The sequence below is a fragment of the Protomyctophum bolini genome, assembly GCF_963924005.1.
Source record: "Protomyctophum bolini genome assembly, chromosome: 21".
NCBI classification, from domain to species: Eukaryota; Metazoa; Chordata; class Actinopteri; order Myctophiformes; family Myctophidae; genus Protomyctophum; species Protomyctophum bolini.
Window position 1 is genome coordinate 24,231,513 of NC_137882.1, and position 18,776 is coordinate 24,250,288.

Genomic DNA, 18,776 nt, shown 5'->3' on the forward strand with positions numbered 1-18,776 from the left:
CCAACTTCAATTTAGCAGAGTGTTCTGGAGTGTCGACTCTGAGAACTACAAAGGACCGTCCAAACGGGACCGCTTACGGGTCCATTTGGTTCCATTGTGTAGCCCACTTAAGAGTTTGAGACAGACGTGGAAAGCTCCGACCACTTTGCTGCTGGCTGTTGTAAGTCATTCTCCATTGGATCCCACTGTGGTTGAGTTGGATCTGAAATGTTGCTTGGCAGGAGAAGCTCTCTTTCTCTCTCTGTGTGTGTGTGTGTGTGTGTGTGTGTGTGTGTGCGCGCGCGCATTGTGGCAGATTGTCTGCCAGTCCAAACACTAAATAAGACCTTACTTCACTGTCATCCTTTACCTCCACCGTCTTTAGATTTATCCGTCTCACAATCGCGCACGCACGCCTAAAACGCTGGCATATGACAAGTCGTGTAGATTTGAGACTACTAAACATTTCCATTTTATACTTCAGCCACTTGTCGATGCACTCAAATATATTCACAGTGAGTGAAAACATGTGCTCTGAAACAACAGCCCTACATTAACAGTAATTGTAAGTAATTGCAAAGTGCGAGCGCAAGTATTCCTTTTAATTGTGGGAGAAAATACATCTGCATCTGTTCTAGTTTAGAGTTAGATGTATTATGTATTATGGAAGAGATGAATAATTTAGCTCTGTTTGCCTTACTACATTTTATTCACTGCTCCACTGAGGGACTGGTGAGAGCTGTCAGGTTGCCTTGCCAGCTGCTGCCATCTGCAGGTCAATGAGGGTAATTTTTGTAAATTGTTGTCTCTTTGAGAATGCAGTATTGGTGTGTTGAATCACACATGTGTGAAGTGAGGGAAGCTCTTATCACCGTGCATTATCATATACATAATCTCATTCCGGGCCCGGGCAATCAGAATTTGCGTCCTCACCTTCGTCTTCAATGTTTGTGTTTACGCAATGTTTGTGTTCACACAAACACTCAAAGCTGGCCATTCATTGTCAATGGCAATGGCATTTAATGTTTGTGTTGGAACAAATGCTCAAAAATGGCCATTCATTATCAATGGCATTCAATGTTTTTGTTAGGACAATGTTTGTGTTTACACACACCCTCAAAGCTGGACATAGGAGGGGATAGTGCCCCTCAAAAATAAATATAAAAGAACATAGTCAAAATACATTCATGTATTTCCCCAGAAGATGAAAATAATGATCAAAACAAATACCCTAGGAAACATATTTTCACAAATATATTTGAGATATGACTACATTGTAGTATAGTGTATCCATCCTTGTATATGTGTGTAATGTCACCATAGATAGTAATTTGGAGCCTTTGGAGTCACATACAGCTGGTGCTGGCCCCACCATCTGTACATTCTATCTGGGTACCAGTGGTTTTCACACACACACACACACACACACACACACACACACACACACACACACACACACACACACACACACACACACACACACACACACACACACACACACACACACACACACACACACACACACACACACACACACACACACACACACACACACACACACACACACACACACACACACACACACACACACACACACACACACACACACACACACACACACACACACCAACCAAGGTTACGGGTTTGCCAGCTGTATCTCTTACAGGACAACGCATTAGGGTTTGCATTGTATTGCGTCATTGACGTTGGATTAGCGTTCTGTTCTCTGTAGTCGTTCAGAGAGAGAGAGACACGTAAGCTACAGCTAGACACACTGAAATAGAAGATTATACATATTCCTCTTAACTCCCATAGCAGGGATGTGATATGTATAATAATGTACCGAGACACCAGGCTTAAAATAATCCACTTGTGTTGCCGATTTGAATATTTCCAAAAGATGAGAAACAAGCAAAAGAACAGAGATTTAACCGGTCTGGCAACCCGGTCGGCCTTTAGCAAAGACCGAGCTACTGGTCTACAAAGTAGTTATCCTGCCCACTGTCTTATGGTGCAGATGCACTATGGACCACCTACAGCAGATACAGTAAGAGTCTTCTGGAGTCCTACCAGAGGGCCCACTCCCCGCGCCGGAACCCCATTTTAATCACACTGCCATCCTTGGCCCGTGCTCTTGACCATCTAAGGCGCCACACGACCCCCTCCCCAAAGACTTCAGGGTCGGCGACCCCCCCCCCCGGAACCCACGCCCCGTTCCCCCCACTCTCCTCCTCATCATTTCATTCTTTCATTCAATAAAACCTTTAAACCTTCCACAATGGTGTGTTTCTTCCAACTAGTGAAATGTTTTCTGTGGCGCATGGTGGTCTGTCAGACATCAGACAGCATGTCTGGGGAGCAACACTCCCCAGGAGAACTAATGTCAGAACATACTGTAGACCAGGGGTAGGCAACCTTAGGCACCAGTGCCAACATTGGCACAAAGGAGGGTGATCACTGGCACACTGGCAAGCGTGTGAGAGAGTATTTTTGGTTTTAAATAAACACGTGGTGTCATTAAAATTAATTAATGTTGATATGGCATACTGACGACCTAGAAAATAAAAACATGGCACTTAATTAAAAAAAGGTTGCAGACCCCTGTTGTAGAAGACCCAAGCAGCAGTGTCACAGGTCTTCATACCCATCACATCCCAGGCCAAGACAGATACTGTATGGGACATTAATGTTCTGTTCAACTGAGGCAAAGGTTTGAAATAATCGTGATATTCATTTTAAGTCATATTTCCCAGCCCTACACCGACACTGCAAATGTGTGACGGTGAGTGTGAATGAGTTTAATTGAAGACAGACTGGTTTTAATTGATGAATAATTTCCATTTTTTGGGTAACTTTACTGCACAACAGCCTATAATGAAATACAAAAGAACAGCTTGGAAGAGAATGAGTCAATTAAAACATGTCTAATCCGCACTCGGGTTCTTCCATTGTTGAACCTACTCCACTATGAGCGAGGAACATTGCAACAGAGCACAGCCCTCACTCCTCTCAGCTCAATGAGTGTCATTCTCACTCAATTAAGATGGCAATAACGCACCAGGAAAACATGCAAGCCTCCAGTGAGCAACACTCAAAATGAATTATGCTAATCAAGTTAACTATTTGCACACACACACACACACACACACACACACACACACACACACACACGCACACACACACACACACACACACACACAAAGATACCACTTGCATGCACATGTGAGACTGCACAAAAGGACTACAATTGGCTTTGTGCATAACTGGAGTTCCAGGTCTCCAGAAGTCCAGTCAATTTTCCCATAGCTTTGTTTGATTGGCACAGCAGTGTGCCAATCAACACAGAAACACAAAAATGCTTTACCACAAACACTGGCCATCCACTAGACTGAGGTCGCATTCACACCAGGATGTTTTACTGCGATTAAAATGAACTGCTGCGTATTGTCAGAAAGCTTCGTTTGGCTGGTGTGAAGGCTCATTTAAATTTCTGGTGCAGATCAAACAACCGCTAGATCGCCAAAAAACGGGGATGTCGCTTCGCTTCCAAGCGCACCACCAGAGGGCGGATCACGGCAGGTGTGGGGAATGTAATTGTATCAAATGTGAGGCACAAACAGAATGTCGAAGTTGGTATTTGGCCAAGGAAGGAGAAGGCGTGGTCTAAAGAAGAGATAGAAGCCCTTATCCCAATATGGGCACACGATCATATTCATCAAATGCTGAAGGTTACACACAAAAACACTGTAGTGTACAGGATATTTAGCGAGAGAATGGAGGCGATTGGGTTCTATCGCACATTTGCACAATGTCGCATTGAAGTAAAGAGTTTGCGCTCACAGTACAGACCTGGACAGGGAATCCTGACGGCTTCACTGATCTGGAGTCAGATAAAAGTGGTACTGTAGGTTTGTTTGTTAATGTAGACAGTAGGCTACTCCTATTATTAACCTACCAGGAGTGAGGAGGTTTAACTACTCACTCAACAAGCAGGTGCACAAACAAATACAGAAGCACTCTCTTGCTCATGCGATACCGCCACACACACACACACACACACACACGCACATGCACACAGGTAGGTCCTCTTACCTGCGTGACTTTATCAGTAACGTTGTGCGTCCGGTCGATGAGCTTGCAGGGGGCGATTATGTCCAACTCCCCGGGAGGCAGGGCGATGAGCGGGTCCGCTTTGAAGTCCACAAAGTTGAGCGTGATCTGCGGGATCTTGGAGATGGTGCGGTACCGCATGAGGTCCGAGTCCGACGTGGAGTTGAGGATGTTGGACTTGTTGTTCATCGCGCCTGTAGACACAGCATGTCTGAATGTTTTGCAATAGTTGGGACAATTGCTTTGTTATATACCGGTAACTATATGGAAATGACTTAAAATGAGAAAAGTGTTGAAAACGTCTCTACAGTATATACTGTAGCAGAATGGATCTGTTCAAACAGCAGAGAGATTATATGACAAGTAGAAGAACTTGCTAGTTCGACATAGAGTACAGTAATCAACTGGTCTATACATGTCTAGCATTCAAAACGATCTACATTTGCAATGCAGCTACAATTGCAATTCCATGCATGTAACTGTATATTGAGTGTGTACTGGAGTGTGTATTTGTCAAGCAGTGCGGTCAAGCAGAAACAAGGTAATGGTACTTCCACTCCTAAATCCTCATTATCCTTGCAAATATTAATTACATGTTTTACTTTGATGCGTTATATTTTCTTTTGTGTGTTTGTTGTTGTATTGTTTATTTCCGTTTTTTGTGCAGTCTGTGTTTTTATTTCTTTATTGCACAGCTGCCCCCCTTTGCCAACTTGTAGACTTTTGTACTGTTCTTTATGAACTTTTAATCCGTTTAAAAAAACAATTACCTCTTCCATACAGGAAAGGATTCCAAATAAGCCAGCTGGCTTCTTCCCTTCCTTGCATTGTATTTTTGTTCTTTGATATGTTATTGTCTATTTTTTTGTACTGCAGTACGTGCTAAATAAATAAACCTAAAACCTAAACCTAATGTCACAGCCTTGAGTATCGGAAATATTGAAAATGGGTTTTCACGGATTTAGCTGCTCGAACACGCTTTCCAAAATGTATACAACATATGTATTGTTAGGTACAGGTACAGTGTTTTTTCCAGGTGAATTTCCAGCATTTAAAATGATCCGTTGCCCTGTCTTTAACTGTGAACCTCTATACTGTATGTACAGTATGTGTGATACCTGCAGCGATTAAAATAGGGTGCATTTTGCATCCCAAAACGCAGTTTATAGTTAAACGACAGTTTATAGTTAAAACGACCTCTGCATCCACGGGAAGCACTACTGTACTGTTTTTTATTTATACTGTTAGTTTATTTTGCTAGCTTTAGTTAAAATCATTTCTTCAAATCAAATATAACCACATTATAACCATATCAAATGAAATGGGAGTTAAATGCTGCAATTTGTAACGTCAAGTGGGACTCGTAAAATGTCCCTGGGACTCATCTAAAAGACCATCCCTGCGTCCCGGGACTCATTACATTGAAAACCTGTTTACATCACTGTACCTGTGCTGCTGCTGGACGGCATGAAGCTGAACCGGCGGCCCTTGCGGTCCCAGTCGGGCCTCATGGCCTCGATCTCGTCGACGGAGGACGCGCGGCGCATGCTGTGGCTGCTGTCCCGCGAGCCTCTGCGGGTCAGGGAACAGTTCTCGGCCGAGCCGTCGGGTTTGAGGCTGTGGCGGTGGGAGACCATGCAGGGCGACGACTGCGTGCGAGGACCTCCTCCGGGGGGATGGGATGGACCTCCGGGGGGATGGGACGACCCCGAAGAGACCAGCAGGGTACTTTGGTCCTCCTGGTCCTCTGGCCAACTCTGTAGCCTAATGAACCCACAATGACACCAGGAAAAGGGAATCTTTGAGTCCTGTGGCTCTTATCAAAACATGTACTGTAAACTCCCCCTGACTGCATGGTTCAAGTGGATGGGGTAACTATACATACTGTACATAGACTTTGGGTGCTGGGTTAAAATAAAGAATAACAGTTTATCCCATTTTGACCTGAGATCAGGCTCTATAAATGTCTTCTACATCCTGACAGTTTTCTGAAAAAGCTATGTTTCTATGTCAGTGGTTCTTCAATTTCAATTTTTATCAAAAAATAGCTCGTAGCGCGCCACTCGGTGCTATGAGACTTCTTTATTAATCAGAAAGACAATTTAGAGCCATAACGGATCTTTGTCAGGTCAATTAAATGGATACTGTAGTGCACAATAATAATTTAACCCATATAGGCCTGATGTCGAAATAAAGATTTGTGCCGCATTTTCATGATTTTTCAAAAATAGCAGAACTACAAGCTACATAAAGGTCTGTGCGGTAGGCAATAAAAACAGCAGTAATAACAGTAAACTTGAGTTCTGCTACAGTACCTGCTTTCGCTGTATTCTGGTGGCACGGGGCTAAGGGGCAGGATGTCCCCCAGGGGCAGGGTCTCTAGGCTGGGGTGGCCCTGACGCAGTGGAGTGGCGGTGGGGATGCGGCCCACCTCGGGGTCGTCCAGAGAGCCCTTGCTGTTGGACAGGGAGCGCAGCAGGGGCAGACGGAGCTTGAAGCCTCTGGGTCGACCTGAGGAAGAAGAGGGAGGAAGGGCTCCATTCAGGGGTAGTCCAACTGCTGTGTACGACGTCCTTAACCCCTTTTGGTGTTAGCATTGTGTTATGCTTTAGCTATTGAAAAACTATAGGTTACTTTAGTAACCCCAGTTATTTAAACGACTGAGCGAGGTGAATCGCCCTATGGGGAGTGCCATCTCTGGCATGAACACACAGAATTAAACCATATACTTCACGAACAATTTCATTGGTCGGGACTTCTACCCGCCCATGGCATGATCACCCCTCCCACCGGGGTGATAACGTTCCACTCATGCCACACGGGTCATTCCATGTTAACCAGATTGGCTTCTGCTTAGTTAAGTCAGAAGGGTAGTCTTTCGGGCGATTCACCTCGCTCAGTCGTTTAAATAACTGGGGTTACTAAAGTAACCTATAGTTATTTTAAACTCCTTCACTCAGTGAATCGCCCTATGGGGAAATATAAACTCCCGTATAGCTACCTACCAGTTGAACAAGTCCCAACCAACGTCACAGGCTTTTTACCCGTGACGGCCAACCCAGGAAGCGACGTCTAAAACGGCATGAGCCATTGCAGACGGCACCACATCCAAGTTATTCGGCGAAAGTCGAGGGGGGCGACCAGCTCGCCGCCGTACAAACATCCTGAATGGGGACACCCTTAGTGAGCGCCCAGGATGCAGACATATCCCTAGTAGAGTGAGCCCTCAAGCCCCCTGGGGGCTCCACTCCTCTCTCGGCATATGCCAAACGAATGGCTTCCACAATCCACTGTGAAAGTCTTACCTTCGTTATCGGTTTTCCCTTACTTTGGGAACCCCATGACACGAACAATTGATCCCCATTCCTGAAAGGAGCAGTTCTGTCCACATAGTGTCTCAGCGCTCTGACCGGGCATAGGCAATTCAACCTCCTCTCCTCCACAGAGGAGAAAGGTGGCGGGTGAAATGCCATCAGATTGACCGGGGCGCAGCCAGAGGGGAAATTCTTAGGCAAGAACGCGAGGCTCGGCCTAATAGACTCTAGAGTCGTTCCCGCTGAATCTCATGCAGCTCGGGTTGACCGAAAGCGCATGTATGTCGCTGGCTCGCTTCGCAGTCGTCAAAGCGACCAGCAGAGCAGTCTTTAGTGTGAGGAACTTCAAGTCCACTGTCCCCAGTGGCTCGAAGGGGCCCTGTGAAAGGGCGTCCAGTACCAGAGTCAGGTCCCATGATGGGACCAGAGATCTGGAAACTGGAAAGGCTCGCCTAACGCCCGCCATGAAACGACGGACTAGCAGGTTCTCACCTACTGTCTTGCCGTCTACCCCCATGTGGCACGCCGAAATGGCCGCCAGGTTGACCTTCACAGAGGATTGGCCTAGACCTCTGTCCAGGAATTCCTGCAAGAAGGTCAGAATGTGCCTCACCGAAGCCTGAAACGGGATAACCCGTACAGGTCTGGCCGCACACCAACGTTCGAACACGGTCCAGGCCGTGTTGTATCGTTGTCTAGTAGACGGGGCTCTCGCCCCTAGAATCATCGTGATGACGTTCGGGGGCAGGCCTTCGGCATCCAGGTTCAGCCCCTCACGGGCCAGACCCAGAGGTCCAGGTCCTGTGGACGTGGATGGAAGATATCCTGCCCCGCTTGGGTGAGCAGGTCCCTCCGCAGCGGGAGCTGCCAGGGCTGGTCGTACAGGAGTGGGACTATGTCCGACCTCCAAGACCCCCAAGCCGGGGCCACCAGTAGCATGCATAGGCCCTGAGTCCTCACCCTGGCCAGGGCGGGGGGGGATCAGGGGCAGAGGAGGGAATGCATAAAGCAGGCCCCTCGGCCAAGGGTGCGCCAACGCATCCATGCCCAGAGACGGGGACCCTGTCAGGGAGAAGAAGTACTGACACTTCGTGTTCTCTTCCGACGCGAACAGGTCCGCCACCGGCGTGCCGTATCTGGCCCATATCTGAGCTGCTACTTCCTTGTGCAGCGACCACTCGTGGTAGCGGAGTGGGCCTCTGGACAACAGGTCGGCTCCTGTGTTCAGGAGTCCTGGGACATGGCAGGCCGTGATCGACAGCAGATGCTCGTGGCACCATGTCAGTAGCCTGTGTGCCAACGTGTGCAGGCGCAGGGATTTGAGCCCTCCCTGCTTGTTGATATAGCACATTGTCGTGGTGTTGTCGGTTCGAACCAGAACGTGACACCCCTGGATAAACGGTTTGAAGTGCCGCAGGGCAAGGAAGACCGCCAGGAGCTCCAGATAGTTGATGTGTGCACGCCTCATGGCTCCGTGCCACACTCCTCTGGCCGTCCTGCCGTCGTGGGTGGCCCCCCACCCCGACATGCTGGCGTCCGTGGTGACGATCTTCCTGGTAAGGGTCTGTCCCAGGGGAACACCCTCCACCAGGACACCTCTGTTCGACCACCACTTCAGGGCGAGTACACAGCCTGCAGATACCATCACTCGCCGTGACAGGCACCTGGTGGACACACCTAGGGACCTTATCCATCTCTGGAAAGGTCTCATGTATAGCCTGCCCAGCCGTACTAGGGAGATGGCCAACGCCATGAGCCCGGCCATCCTTAGGCAGGTTCGGAAGGGGACCCTCTGTCCCGTCCTGAACAGCGCCACGCACTGTAGGAAAGCGTCCATCCTCGCTTGGCTCAGTCGAGCCGTGTAGGAGACTGAATCCAGTGCTATGCCTATGAAGTCTATCGACCTTGTGGGGACCAGAACACTCTTCTCGTGATTGATGGTGAACCCCAGGGAGGTCATGTGGAGCACCACTTGAGTGGTGTTCCGCATCGCCTCTCATGCAGAGTCCGCGCTTAATAGCCAATCGTCGATGTAGCTCGCTACGCGGAGACCCAGACGCCGCAGCGGGGCAATCGCTGCCTCGGTGCATTTCACAAAGACCCTGGGGCTCAGGGACATCCCAAAGGGGAGGACAGTGTACTCGTACACTCTCCCCTTGAAACCGAACCTCAGGAATTTCCTGTGAGGTGGGTAAATGGGAATATGAAAATAGGCGTCTTTCAGGTCTATCGACGTGAACCAGTCGTTTGGACGTATGGAACGTACGAGGGACTTGGCCGTCAGCATTTTGAAGTTTAAGGTCTTGAGGTACCGATTGAGAGCCCGTAGGTCCAGTATCGGACGTAGCCCCCCCCCTTTTTTCTTGACCAGGAAGTAGCGGGAGTAAAAACCGCTGCGACTCTGAGTCAATGGTACCTCTCTGACGGCCTTCTTCTCCAGCAGGGACTGAATGTCTGTCTGGAGCACTTCTGCCGCTTGCCCACGAGCTTCGGAGAAGAGGACTTCTGCGAAAGCGGGTGGTCTCATAGCAAACTGGAGCCTGTAGCCCTTCGCTATGGTGCGTAGGACCCAGGGGGATGCTCCGCACAGTTCCCACTGCGGTCGGCATCGAGCCAGAGGGTTCTCTGTGGCCATGGGAGCCTCCACTGTGGCAGTGGAGCTCCCTGGACGAGAGAAAAATTGGGCATGACCCGTCCGGCTCGTGACGAGTGTGCCCGTCGAAACGGGTGCACTCGGCACCGGAAATAGGTCCCGTCTCATTGTGTCGGGAAACCCAGGGGTTTCCCTCCACAGCGAGCTCATGCCCCCCCGATATTGTTGTTGTTTCTGGTTTTTTTGGGCAAAGCCTTCATTACAGAAACAGGACAGAGTTGATCTCCTGCTGGAGAATCTGACCCGCTTCGCCGTGTGCCTCGGAGTAGAGGGCTTCTCCGAATGCAGGGGGCCTCATAGCGAACCGGAGCCTGTAACCTCTCGCTATGGAGCGGAGAACCCAAGAAGACGCTCCGCACAGTTCCCACTGTGACGCGCAAGGGGGTTCTCCATTGCCAGGAGAGCGCGTGGTCGCACAGGGCCACGGGCCCGCACATGGCGGGAACCCGTGCCATGAGCCTCAACCTCTTGTGGGGCGGCTTGGGAGTGCAGTCCGAGACTACTACGCCCAGCGCAAGCCCTGAGGCGGGTTTGATGGGGGAAGACGTCAGGGTGCGTCTCCCCCGTGGAGGGCGGCGGCGCGGCTGCTGGAGGGCGGCGGCGTTGGTCAGCGGGGCATGGGGGACGTTTGTCCCTCACGTCCACGGAGGGAGCTCTTGGAGGAGCTCGTTGTCCGTCATCCACCTTGAAAACAGCCTATCTAGAATGCTAAGCAGCTAGGGTGGCATCGGCCATCCGACGAGGTTGCTACTCCCGACCTCGAAAAGGTTAGCTAAAAGCTAAACAAACCTAGCTTCACAATGTACATACCTGTAATGTTGAGGGAAGCAGTCGGTAGTCGAGGGTCGCTGGGGAACCACGTCGAGTGAGACTCGTGCCTTTGGCCGCTGCGTGAGGTAGTAGTAGTGGTAGTCGTCGGTGGAGGCCTAGGACTGCATCCGACATCCCGTTGTCGCAACCACCCGGCTCGAAGGAGCCTCGTTGGTGGGCTGACGAGATCCCGCTGGAGGGAGAGCAGCACCAAGAGCCAGCCGGCGAGGCCTGGCTGATGTCTTGGGTCTGGCTCCACAGTTCTGTTTACCAGTGTGGTGAAGAGCGTGTGGAGCTTGTTGTTGGCGGTCCGAGCCGCCTTCTTGGCAGGGGAGGAGCCCAGGAAGGACTCGTCATGGTGTCTCCGAGACGCGTCAAGGTTGAGGGGTCTGGAGAGAGAGGACGAGGCGGTGGGGGCTGGGTTCTTGTTAGTATCCATGCCAACTAGAGTGGAGTTTTCACAAACACTCAAGATAGCAGAGAAAACAAACCACCCGCAGGCTCTTGCTAGTTAGAGTGGAGTTTACACAGAGCACTCAAAAATAGCAGAGAAATTACTAGAACCTGGGTTACTTTCGTAACCTAGCAGGGAGAGTACTAGAACTAGAGTTACTTTCGTAACTACTAGGACCGTAGTCACTGTCTGCGTGTTGTCACGTAGGTTATTGTTTACACTAATAAGCCCAGTGGTGAGGCCTTGTCTTTTGGCGATGGCCTGGCAAATTGCGCTCCGTTTTTTTACCGCGGGAGCGTGTAAAAGGCCGGAGGCGGAGAGTAGCTTCGGCGGCGAGTCAACTAGAGCTGTTGTCACCCCTGCAGGCCATCTTGGGTGTTGGTGTAGCTTGAAGAAGGAACCCGCAGTCCAAGATATTGTAGAAGCACTTCTCTTTTAAGTTATAAGGTTGGAGCCCGTTTTTTCAGCGGGCTTAGGTACCTTCTTAGCCGGAGCGTAGTTGTGCCCATCCCCCTGGCTCCAGGTGCAGGCTGCTGCCTGTCCGGTGGCGGTGGATGTAGACTTAGGACGAGCCCCTGTATTGGGGCGCTGGGTCAGAGTGGAGAATGTGTTCTCAGATCAAAACCCGGGTCGTCCAAGTTGGCATCGCCGTGGGCGATGCGGACCTCAACCCGCTGAAGACGCCTCTGCTTCCGCCGGAAGGAAAGGGGAAGACAGCATGGACAGAAGCCAGGAGCAAGGATGGCCTGGCGAAGAAGTCCAGGCAAAGGCACAGCTTGTGTGGAGGTCATCTACAGCCAGAAGGTTGGAGCATGACCTGTGGAGACAGACCCTCTGTGGAGTAGCTGCTAAGCTACTAGCCTTGGTGCTAGTGGATGCTGGGTTCTTGTCAGTATCCATGTTAACTAGAGTGGAGTTTTCACAAACACTCAAGATAGCAGAGAAAACAAACCAACCACAGGCTCTTGCTAGTTAGAGTGGAGTTTACACAGAGCACTCAAAAATAGCAGAGAAATTACTAGAACCTGGGTTACTTTCGTAACCTAGCAGGGAAAGTACTACAACCAGAGTTACTTCAGTAACTACTAGGACCGTGGTCACTATCCGCGGGTCGTCACGTGGGTCAAGTGGGTTATTGTTTACACTAATAAGCCCAGTGGAGGGGCCTCGTCTTTCGGCGATGGCCTGGAAGATGCACTCCGGTTTTTACCGCGGGAGCGTGTAAAAGGCCGGAGGCGGAGAGTAACTTCGGCGGCGAGTAAACCAACGTCTTTCGGCGGCAAGTAAACAAAGCTGGGCCGCGTCGGTGATGTGTATTCAGCGGCGCGGAGCGTAGCGGCGAGTTAGCTCGCGTCTTTCGGCGTCAGGCTAACAAGGCAGGGCCGCGTCTAAGGCTCGTTGTGTAGGCGAGTGCAAGCTAGCAGACAGCCCGGTCTTACGGCGCGGGAGGAGGCTAACGTTGTGTAACAGCGAGGCTAAGTGGCGTCTCTCGGCGCTGCACCAGCGAGCTAAAGCTAGCCGAGGAGGGCCTCTAGCTAGAGCTAACGACCGGAGGAGGAAGCTGGCTAGCGGGCTAACAAACTCTACACTGCACAAGACCTTTGTTACGCTTCTCAGCGGCCGGTAAACACTTACGTGGTCTTTTGCAAGAGACGTGTCATCGTGAAGAGGGCTACCAGAGGGTTTGCAGAACACTGTGAATCTCTTGGTACAAGCCGATGGCCCGTCTTTGGTGAGATACGGTTTCAACAGGTAATAACAAACAGGTAGCGTGGCTTAACGTGCGTTCAGCAAGCAGAAGACAATCGGAATGACCCGTGTGGCATGAGTGGAACGTTATCACCCCGGTGGGAGGGGTGATCATGCCATGGGCGGGTAGAAGTCCCGACCAATGAAATTGTTCGTGAAGTATATGGTTTAATTCTGTGTGTTCATGCCAGAGATGGCACTCCCCATAGGGCGATTCACTGAGTGAAGGAGTTTAAAATAACAGCAGATCTACAAGCTCATAGCGCGCCACAGAGAGGCGCGCTACGAGCTTGTAGGTCTGCTATTTTTGAAAAATCGAAGAACGAAACAACTAAGATGAGGGACTTCATTTTAGATTAAATTTAGGTTGGATGTTTCCAATTATTCTAACAGGATTACGGTATAACCAATAGTGTAGTGAGTGAGTGAGTGAGTGAGTGAGTGAGTGAGTGATTTAGCCAACTAGCCACCGTCATTCAGTCAGTGATTCAGCTAGCTAGTTAGTTACGGTACTTAGCCAATAAGACAGTGGGTGTGATAAAGACATTTCCTCTTGAGCCACACATGTTTAATTGTATTTCATTTTCTGTTTATCATAACCTCATTTCATACTCAATATTCCCACATGTCAGTCAATGGTCATTAGCAAACACTGTTTGCTAACTATGCCGGCTAAAGTTAGTAATCAGTTGATCTTGACTTGTTCTTGTTCAATTTGGACAGAGACAATTGGTTGGTCAAACATACTTTTATTCCTTTCAAAGTCCAACAGTTTTAAGTATTATCATTATTATGTTGTCAAACACCCACTACTCACACCATCCTCATTTCCTGGTCAAAGTTACACAAAAGAGTCACCACTGAATCCACTGCTCCTTTTATACAGTAGGTGGAGGATTCAAATTGGGTTGCACCATGTTGCAGGGGTGCATGTGTCTGGCAATACATACTATTTAGTATGATTGCAACGAGACGGGTTGTTTAAAACCTGGTTTGTTAATTACTTTAGTATTGACAAGTATACTGTAAAGGTTGGGAAATGTTTTCTGTGTTACATGTTCACTAGTTGTGCAAGTGAATACTTTGGGAAAACCTGTCTCTAGACAGATGGTTTGGGCCACTAGTCAGAGGCCTGGGTTTGAATGGAGGTAGTCAGTCCATGGTGAGACAGGGGGAGAAGGGGCACAATGTGGGAACCTCTGCCCTAGGACAGTGTTAGGACTGGTAATGTCCAGACTGGGTGCTTGAATTTAAGCATGTCATTTAAGTTTGTTATTTTCATTTTTTTTGGAAGTTATATTTTATTTTTGTGAAAAAAGTATTTTTCCTGAGAAATTATTTTGAACATTATTTTTGGAAACCTTTGAAGAAATAAATCTTTGGCAACGATGGAGATTTTTGGTATGTCCTTTTTCTGTGCACCTAGCCCTCATCAAACGGACTCATTTACAGTGAGTGAGTGATGTAGCCAACTAGCCACCGTCATTCAGTCAGTGAGTCAGCTAGCTAGTAAGCCAATAAGACAGTGGGTACCGGTGGTGACTAGCCAATAAGACAGTGGGTACCGATGGTGACTAGCCAATAAGACAGTGGGTACCTACCGGTGACAAGCCAGGTGGGCAGGCGGTGGTTGTGCTCCTGGTTGCAGCCGGGGTCAGTCGGTCGCTCGTCTGTCATGACCTCAAAGTTGAGAATGAACATAATCACAACACCATCCTCGTTCTTCACCGGGACCACGTCCACCAGACTCTGGAAACTCTGACCTGGGGACAGACATGGAGGGAGAGAGGCTGTCAAAGGGTTGTCTAAACTCTGACCTGGGGACAGAGATGGAGGGAGAAAGGCTGTCAAAGGATTGTCTAAACTCTGACCTGGGGACAGACAAGGAGGGAGGAAGGCTGTCAAAAGATTGTCTCGTTATGTTATGTTACAGTAGTACCGTTATGTCACTATGAATTATGAATTTGACAAGAAGTGCTCGTTCACACAGGCTGGTGCTAAATATATGTGCCTGCTGCACAACTTTGATAACCACAGGCAGGCACATATAAACTCATGCATGCACATTCTCTCTCTTTATAAAATGCTTATAGTATCAGTGCATAATGTAATCAGTTCTCTCTTTCGCACTCTCTCACACACACACACACACACACACACACACACACACGAGAGGCATGCTACTCACACTAATCTGCCATAACAGTGTTTAAACAGGTAAGTAAGCATGAAATTAGACTGCATATGATTTGATTTTCACACCGCCTGCAGGCGTTAATATATGACCTGAATGTTGCTCAGGCATTTCAACCATCAACTGCAACATCGCGCACACACACACACACGCGTAGAGACATTAGGTTAGGAGGATTAAGCTGTGTGCTGCAGCTTGACATCATGTGCAAATTTATGTGCTGTTAGTTTTGATTGATTTGTTCAAAAATGTATACACAGAAGTGGCCTTGTAGGCACAAAAAGAAAGACAGACACGCGCTAGACTAGGCACCATATCGTACACCCCCCCCCCCACACACACACACACACACACACACACACACACACACACACACACACACACACGTACAGTATGTTAACGTACAGTCCATTTCACACAGGCATAATGTCAAAATAAAGAACATGGCAATGTATTTCTCTAATAACAGAACTGGAGACACACTGCATTTACTCTGAACTCTGCAAACAGGAAGCCACTAATGACCTTGACAGGGCCAGAACAGACCCTCCAAATGGCCTAATGTCATGAAACCATTATCTTTATCCATAATGCTTTTAAGATCTCTCTCTCTCATGGATGCCCCTTCGTGACCATGTAAAAACCCTGACGGTAGTCCCAGAGATGAGCCATATTTGAACTAGAGAATTGTCAACGCATAAGGCCTATGCATTGTACGTGCGTCGTGTAAACCGGTGGCTGCCCCTTACCCCCGTGCCACCAGAATTCAGCGACCTTTATGTGGCATTACAGTACACTCATGATTCTTTTTTTTTTCCAATTGACTTTTTATTGAATTTTAATCAGACAAACGAAACGACTGACAATTGACAATACAAACAAAACAAGACAATATACATACAATACACACAAGGGGGGAAATCTGCCTCTCTTCTCTATTGATGATCATAAATACAAGTACCTCAAACAGGTGTATCTGCTTCTACAGGTTAAACAAATGAATTTAAATAAATCAGGTCTCATTGTATGAGATATGAGCAATCCATCTAAACCAGTTATCTGTGAAGACTTCAACCTGGCTTCTAAAGCTGAATGTAATTCTCTCCATAATAAATACACCATAGATTAAATCAATCCATTCATTTATAGTTGGTATAACATTTGTAAGCCACTTTTCTGTTAAGGCTTTTTTGGATGCCACCAGCAATACCCTCATTAGATACTGATCCTGCTTTGCAAAGTGAAGTCCTCCCAGATCTGCAAGATAACACTCGTGATTCTTAAAGCTTAAATCTAGGATATGTCTTCTTATTGTACAGTATCCATTTCATTGACCTGACAAAGATCCGTTACGGCTCTAAATTGTCTTTCTGATTAATAAAGAAGTCTCAGCCATAGTTTGGTGTGTGGATTCTATCCTTATAAACCATGTTATTCTTTCTTTTAACCCAGCACCCAATGTACAGTATGTATAGTTACCCCGCATCATATTGCATTTTCGCATTGGGGAAGAGTGGGTGGGCATAGTGGGTGGACGGGAGGGAAATGATGGGTGCCTATTTCTATGTATTACAAATGTATGAAAAAAATGTTGACATGAACCCCACATGGGAGGGGATTTTTTTTTAAACCCAATAAGATGTAAGATGTCTTTGTTCAGAATTCACACATATAAAGAAGAATCATATTCCAGCAGACAAATTCACACATGGTGAAAAGCAACGAGGGAGCCCATTAAAATGTGCAATACAGACCTGTCTTGCATCATTCCCGTGGAGAGACAGGTGCAACCATAGATATATATATAAGAAAGCTGGATGGCTCACCCGCGCTCTGGCCAATGGAGAGCGACGTCGCTATGTGGCGGCCAGCTTACTTCGGGGCAGCATAACATTGTCTCTATGGGGCATGTACTTTTAAATAACCATAACATTGTCTCTATGGGGCATGTACTTTTAAATAACCATAACATTGTCTCTATGGGGCATGTACTTTTAAATAACCATAACATTGTCTCTATGGGGCATGTACTTTTAAATAACCATAACTTGCTCAATTCTCAACCGATTTTCAAACGGTTTGGTTTGTTATATAGGTCAGAGACGTCCGCATACTTTATACTTTTATACGACATTCATATAAAAAACAGAATTAAGCAGATAAGCGTCCTGAATCATAGCCACGTTGACAACGTTTGTAATAAACCAACCCGTCAAGATTTGAGGGAGTTATGGCTGTTTTTATTTGAGCTGCCATTGAACATACTGTACTGTAGCCCCGAAGCAAGATGGCCGCCGTGTGAACTACGTCAGAGACTCCGCCTTGAGCCATCTAGCCTTTATATATATCTATGGGTGCAACGGTCTAGTAATAAATAAAACGACAAAACCACTGTAGTACAACATCCTGAGTGTTAGGCTAACCACTTTCAACATGGAGGCAGTACTTTGAGCATGCTATAATAGCCGAAAATCTAACATTTAATAGAGCGGCGCAGTCCCACCCCCTTTCATGACGACGCCAGGCCCAGGAAATAATTCCCAATGCATTTTCCCCATAGATATTTCAACAAGTGTTTATTTAAAGACCTTTTAAGCGTCGTACGAAGCCAACTCGAGTGGTGACAAATCATGACAACAAACACAATATTTTGAACCAAACAAATAATTACAAAGAAGAAAAACAACAAAAAATGAGTTGTAACCTGCCGTTTTTTTCTTCTTTCTAATTATTTGTTCGGCCCAAAACATTGTGTTTATTGTCATGATTTGTCACGAAAAAGAGTTGGCTTTGTCCGCAGCGTAAACGTCTTTAAATAAATACTTTTTGAAAAGTCTGAGGAAAATGAACAGGGAATTATTTTCCGTGTCTCTGGACACTCTATAGCCGATCTACTGTACAAGCTCTCACAGCGTTGTATAGGTTGCCTGTTTCCCCAAATGTTGCGCAACACCGTTGTACGACGTCCTTAACACAGAGTATAAGAATCTCTACAGCCCTGGTAGGACGGTGAGAAGGTTTTAAAAACTGAAAATAAGTAGAATATGATAACCCTAACCCTAACCCTTAGTTTACATAGTTAACAATTTTTATATTCACTCTACTGGCTGTTTTTAATAGCTGCATCTGTGTTACTTACATCACGCTAAGGTCATGCAGCCCGCCCTGTGTGTTTACCCTGCTGCAGTTACTACTACTGCACGACAAAATGACAAAATCACCATACACGTTTTTTTTCATTCTCCTTTAAGTTGGTAATAATATCACCTGTATAGTTTCCCCCGTTCTTACCTGGTCAGTGAAGGACAATGAGTGACCGGCACAGTGAACGGTACAGTAACAGTAGAGCAGGGCTGTGCGCCGTGGACCAGCTATAGTACAGTATGCTGTGTACTCGCTACAGTGTGACTGCCCATTGCCTGCCTCCTCCATCACCCCCGCCTGCCAATCACCTCCCATCAACACTGGAGAGTGGCTACAAATCTGATTGGAGAACAACGTAATCCCAACACA

At 47.6% G+C, this 18,776-nt stretch overlaps 1 protein-coding gene across 1 annotated transcript in view; it reads right to left on the reverse strand.

Moving 5' to 3' along the window:
* kcnh2b (potassium voltage-gated channel, subfamily H (eag-related), member 2b) overlaps window positions 1-18,776 on the reverse strand; it is a gene marked incomplete at both ends in the record, with an annotated part of 236,053 nt that overhangs the window by 94,222 nt on the left and 123,055 nt on the right. The window contains 4 exons of the mRNA XM_080793801.1: window positions 4,072-4,283; window positions 5,537-5,853; window positions 6,405-6,600; window positions 14,671-14,832. Of these exons, the coding sequence (XP_080649927.1) occupies window positions 4,072-4,283; window positions 5,537-5,853; window positions 6,405-6,600; window positions 14,671-14,832 (887 nt within the window). The remainder of the gene's footprint in view (window positions 1-4,071; window positions 4,284-5,536; window positions 5,854-6,404; window positions 6,601-14,670; window positions 14,833-18,776) is intronic.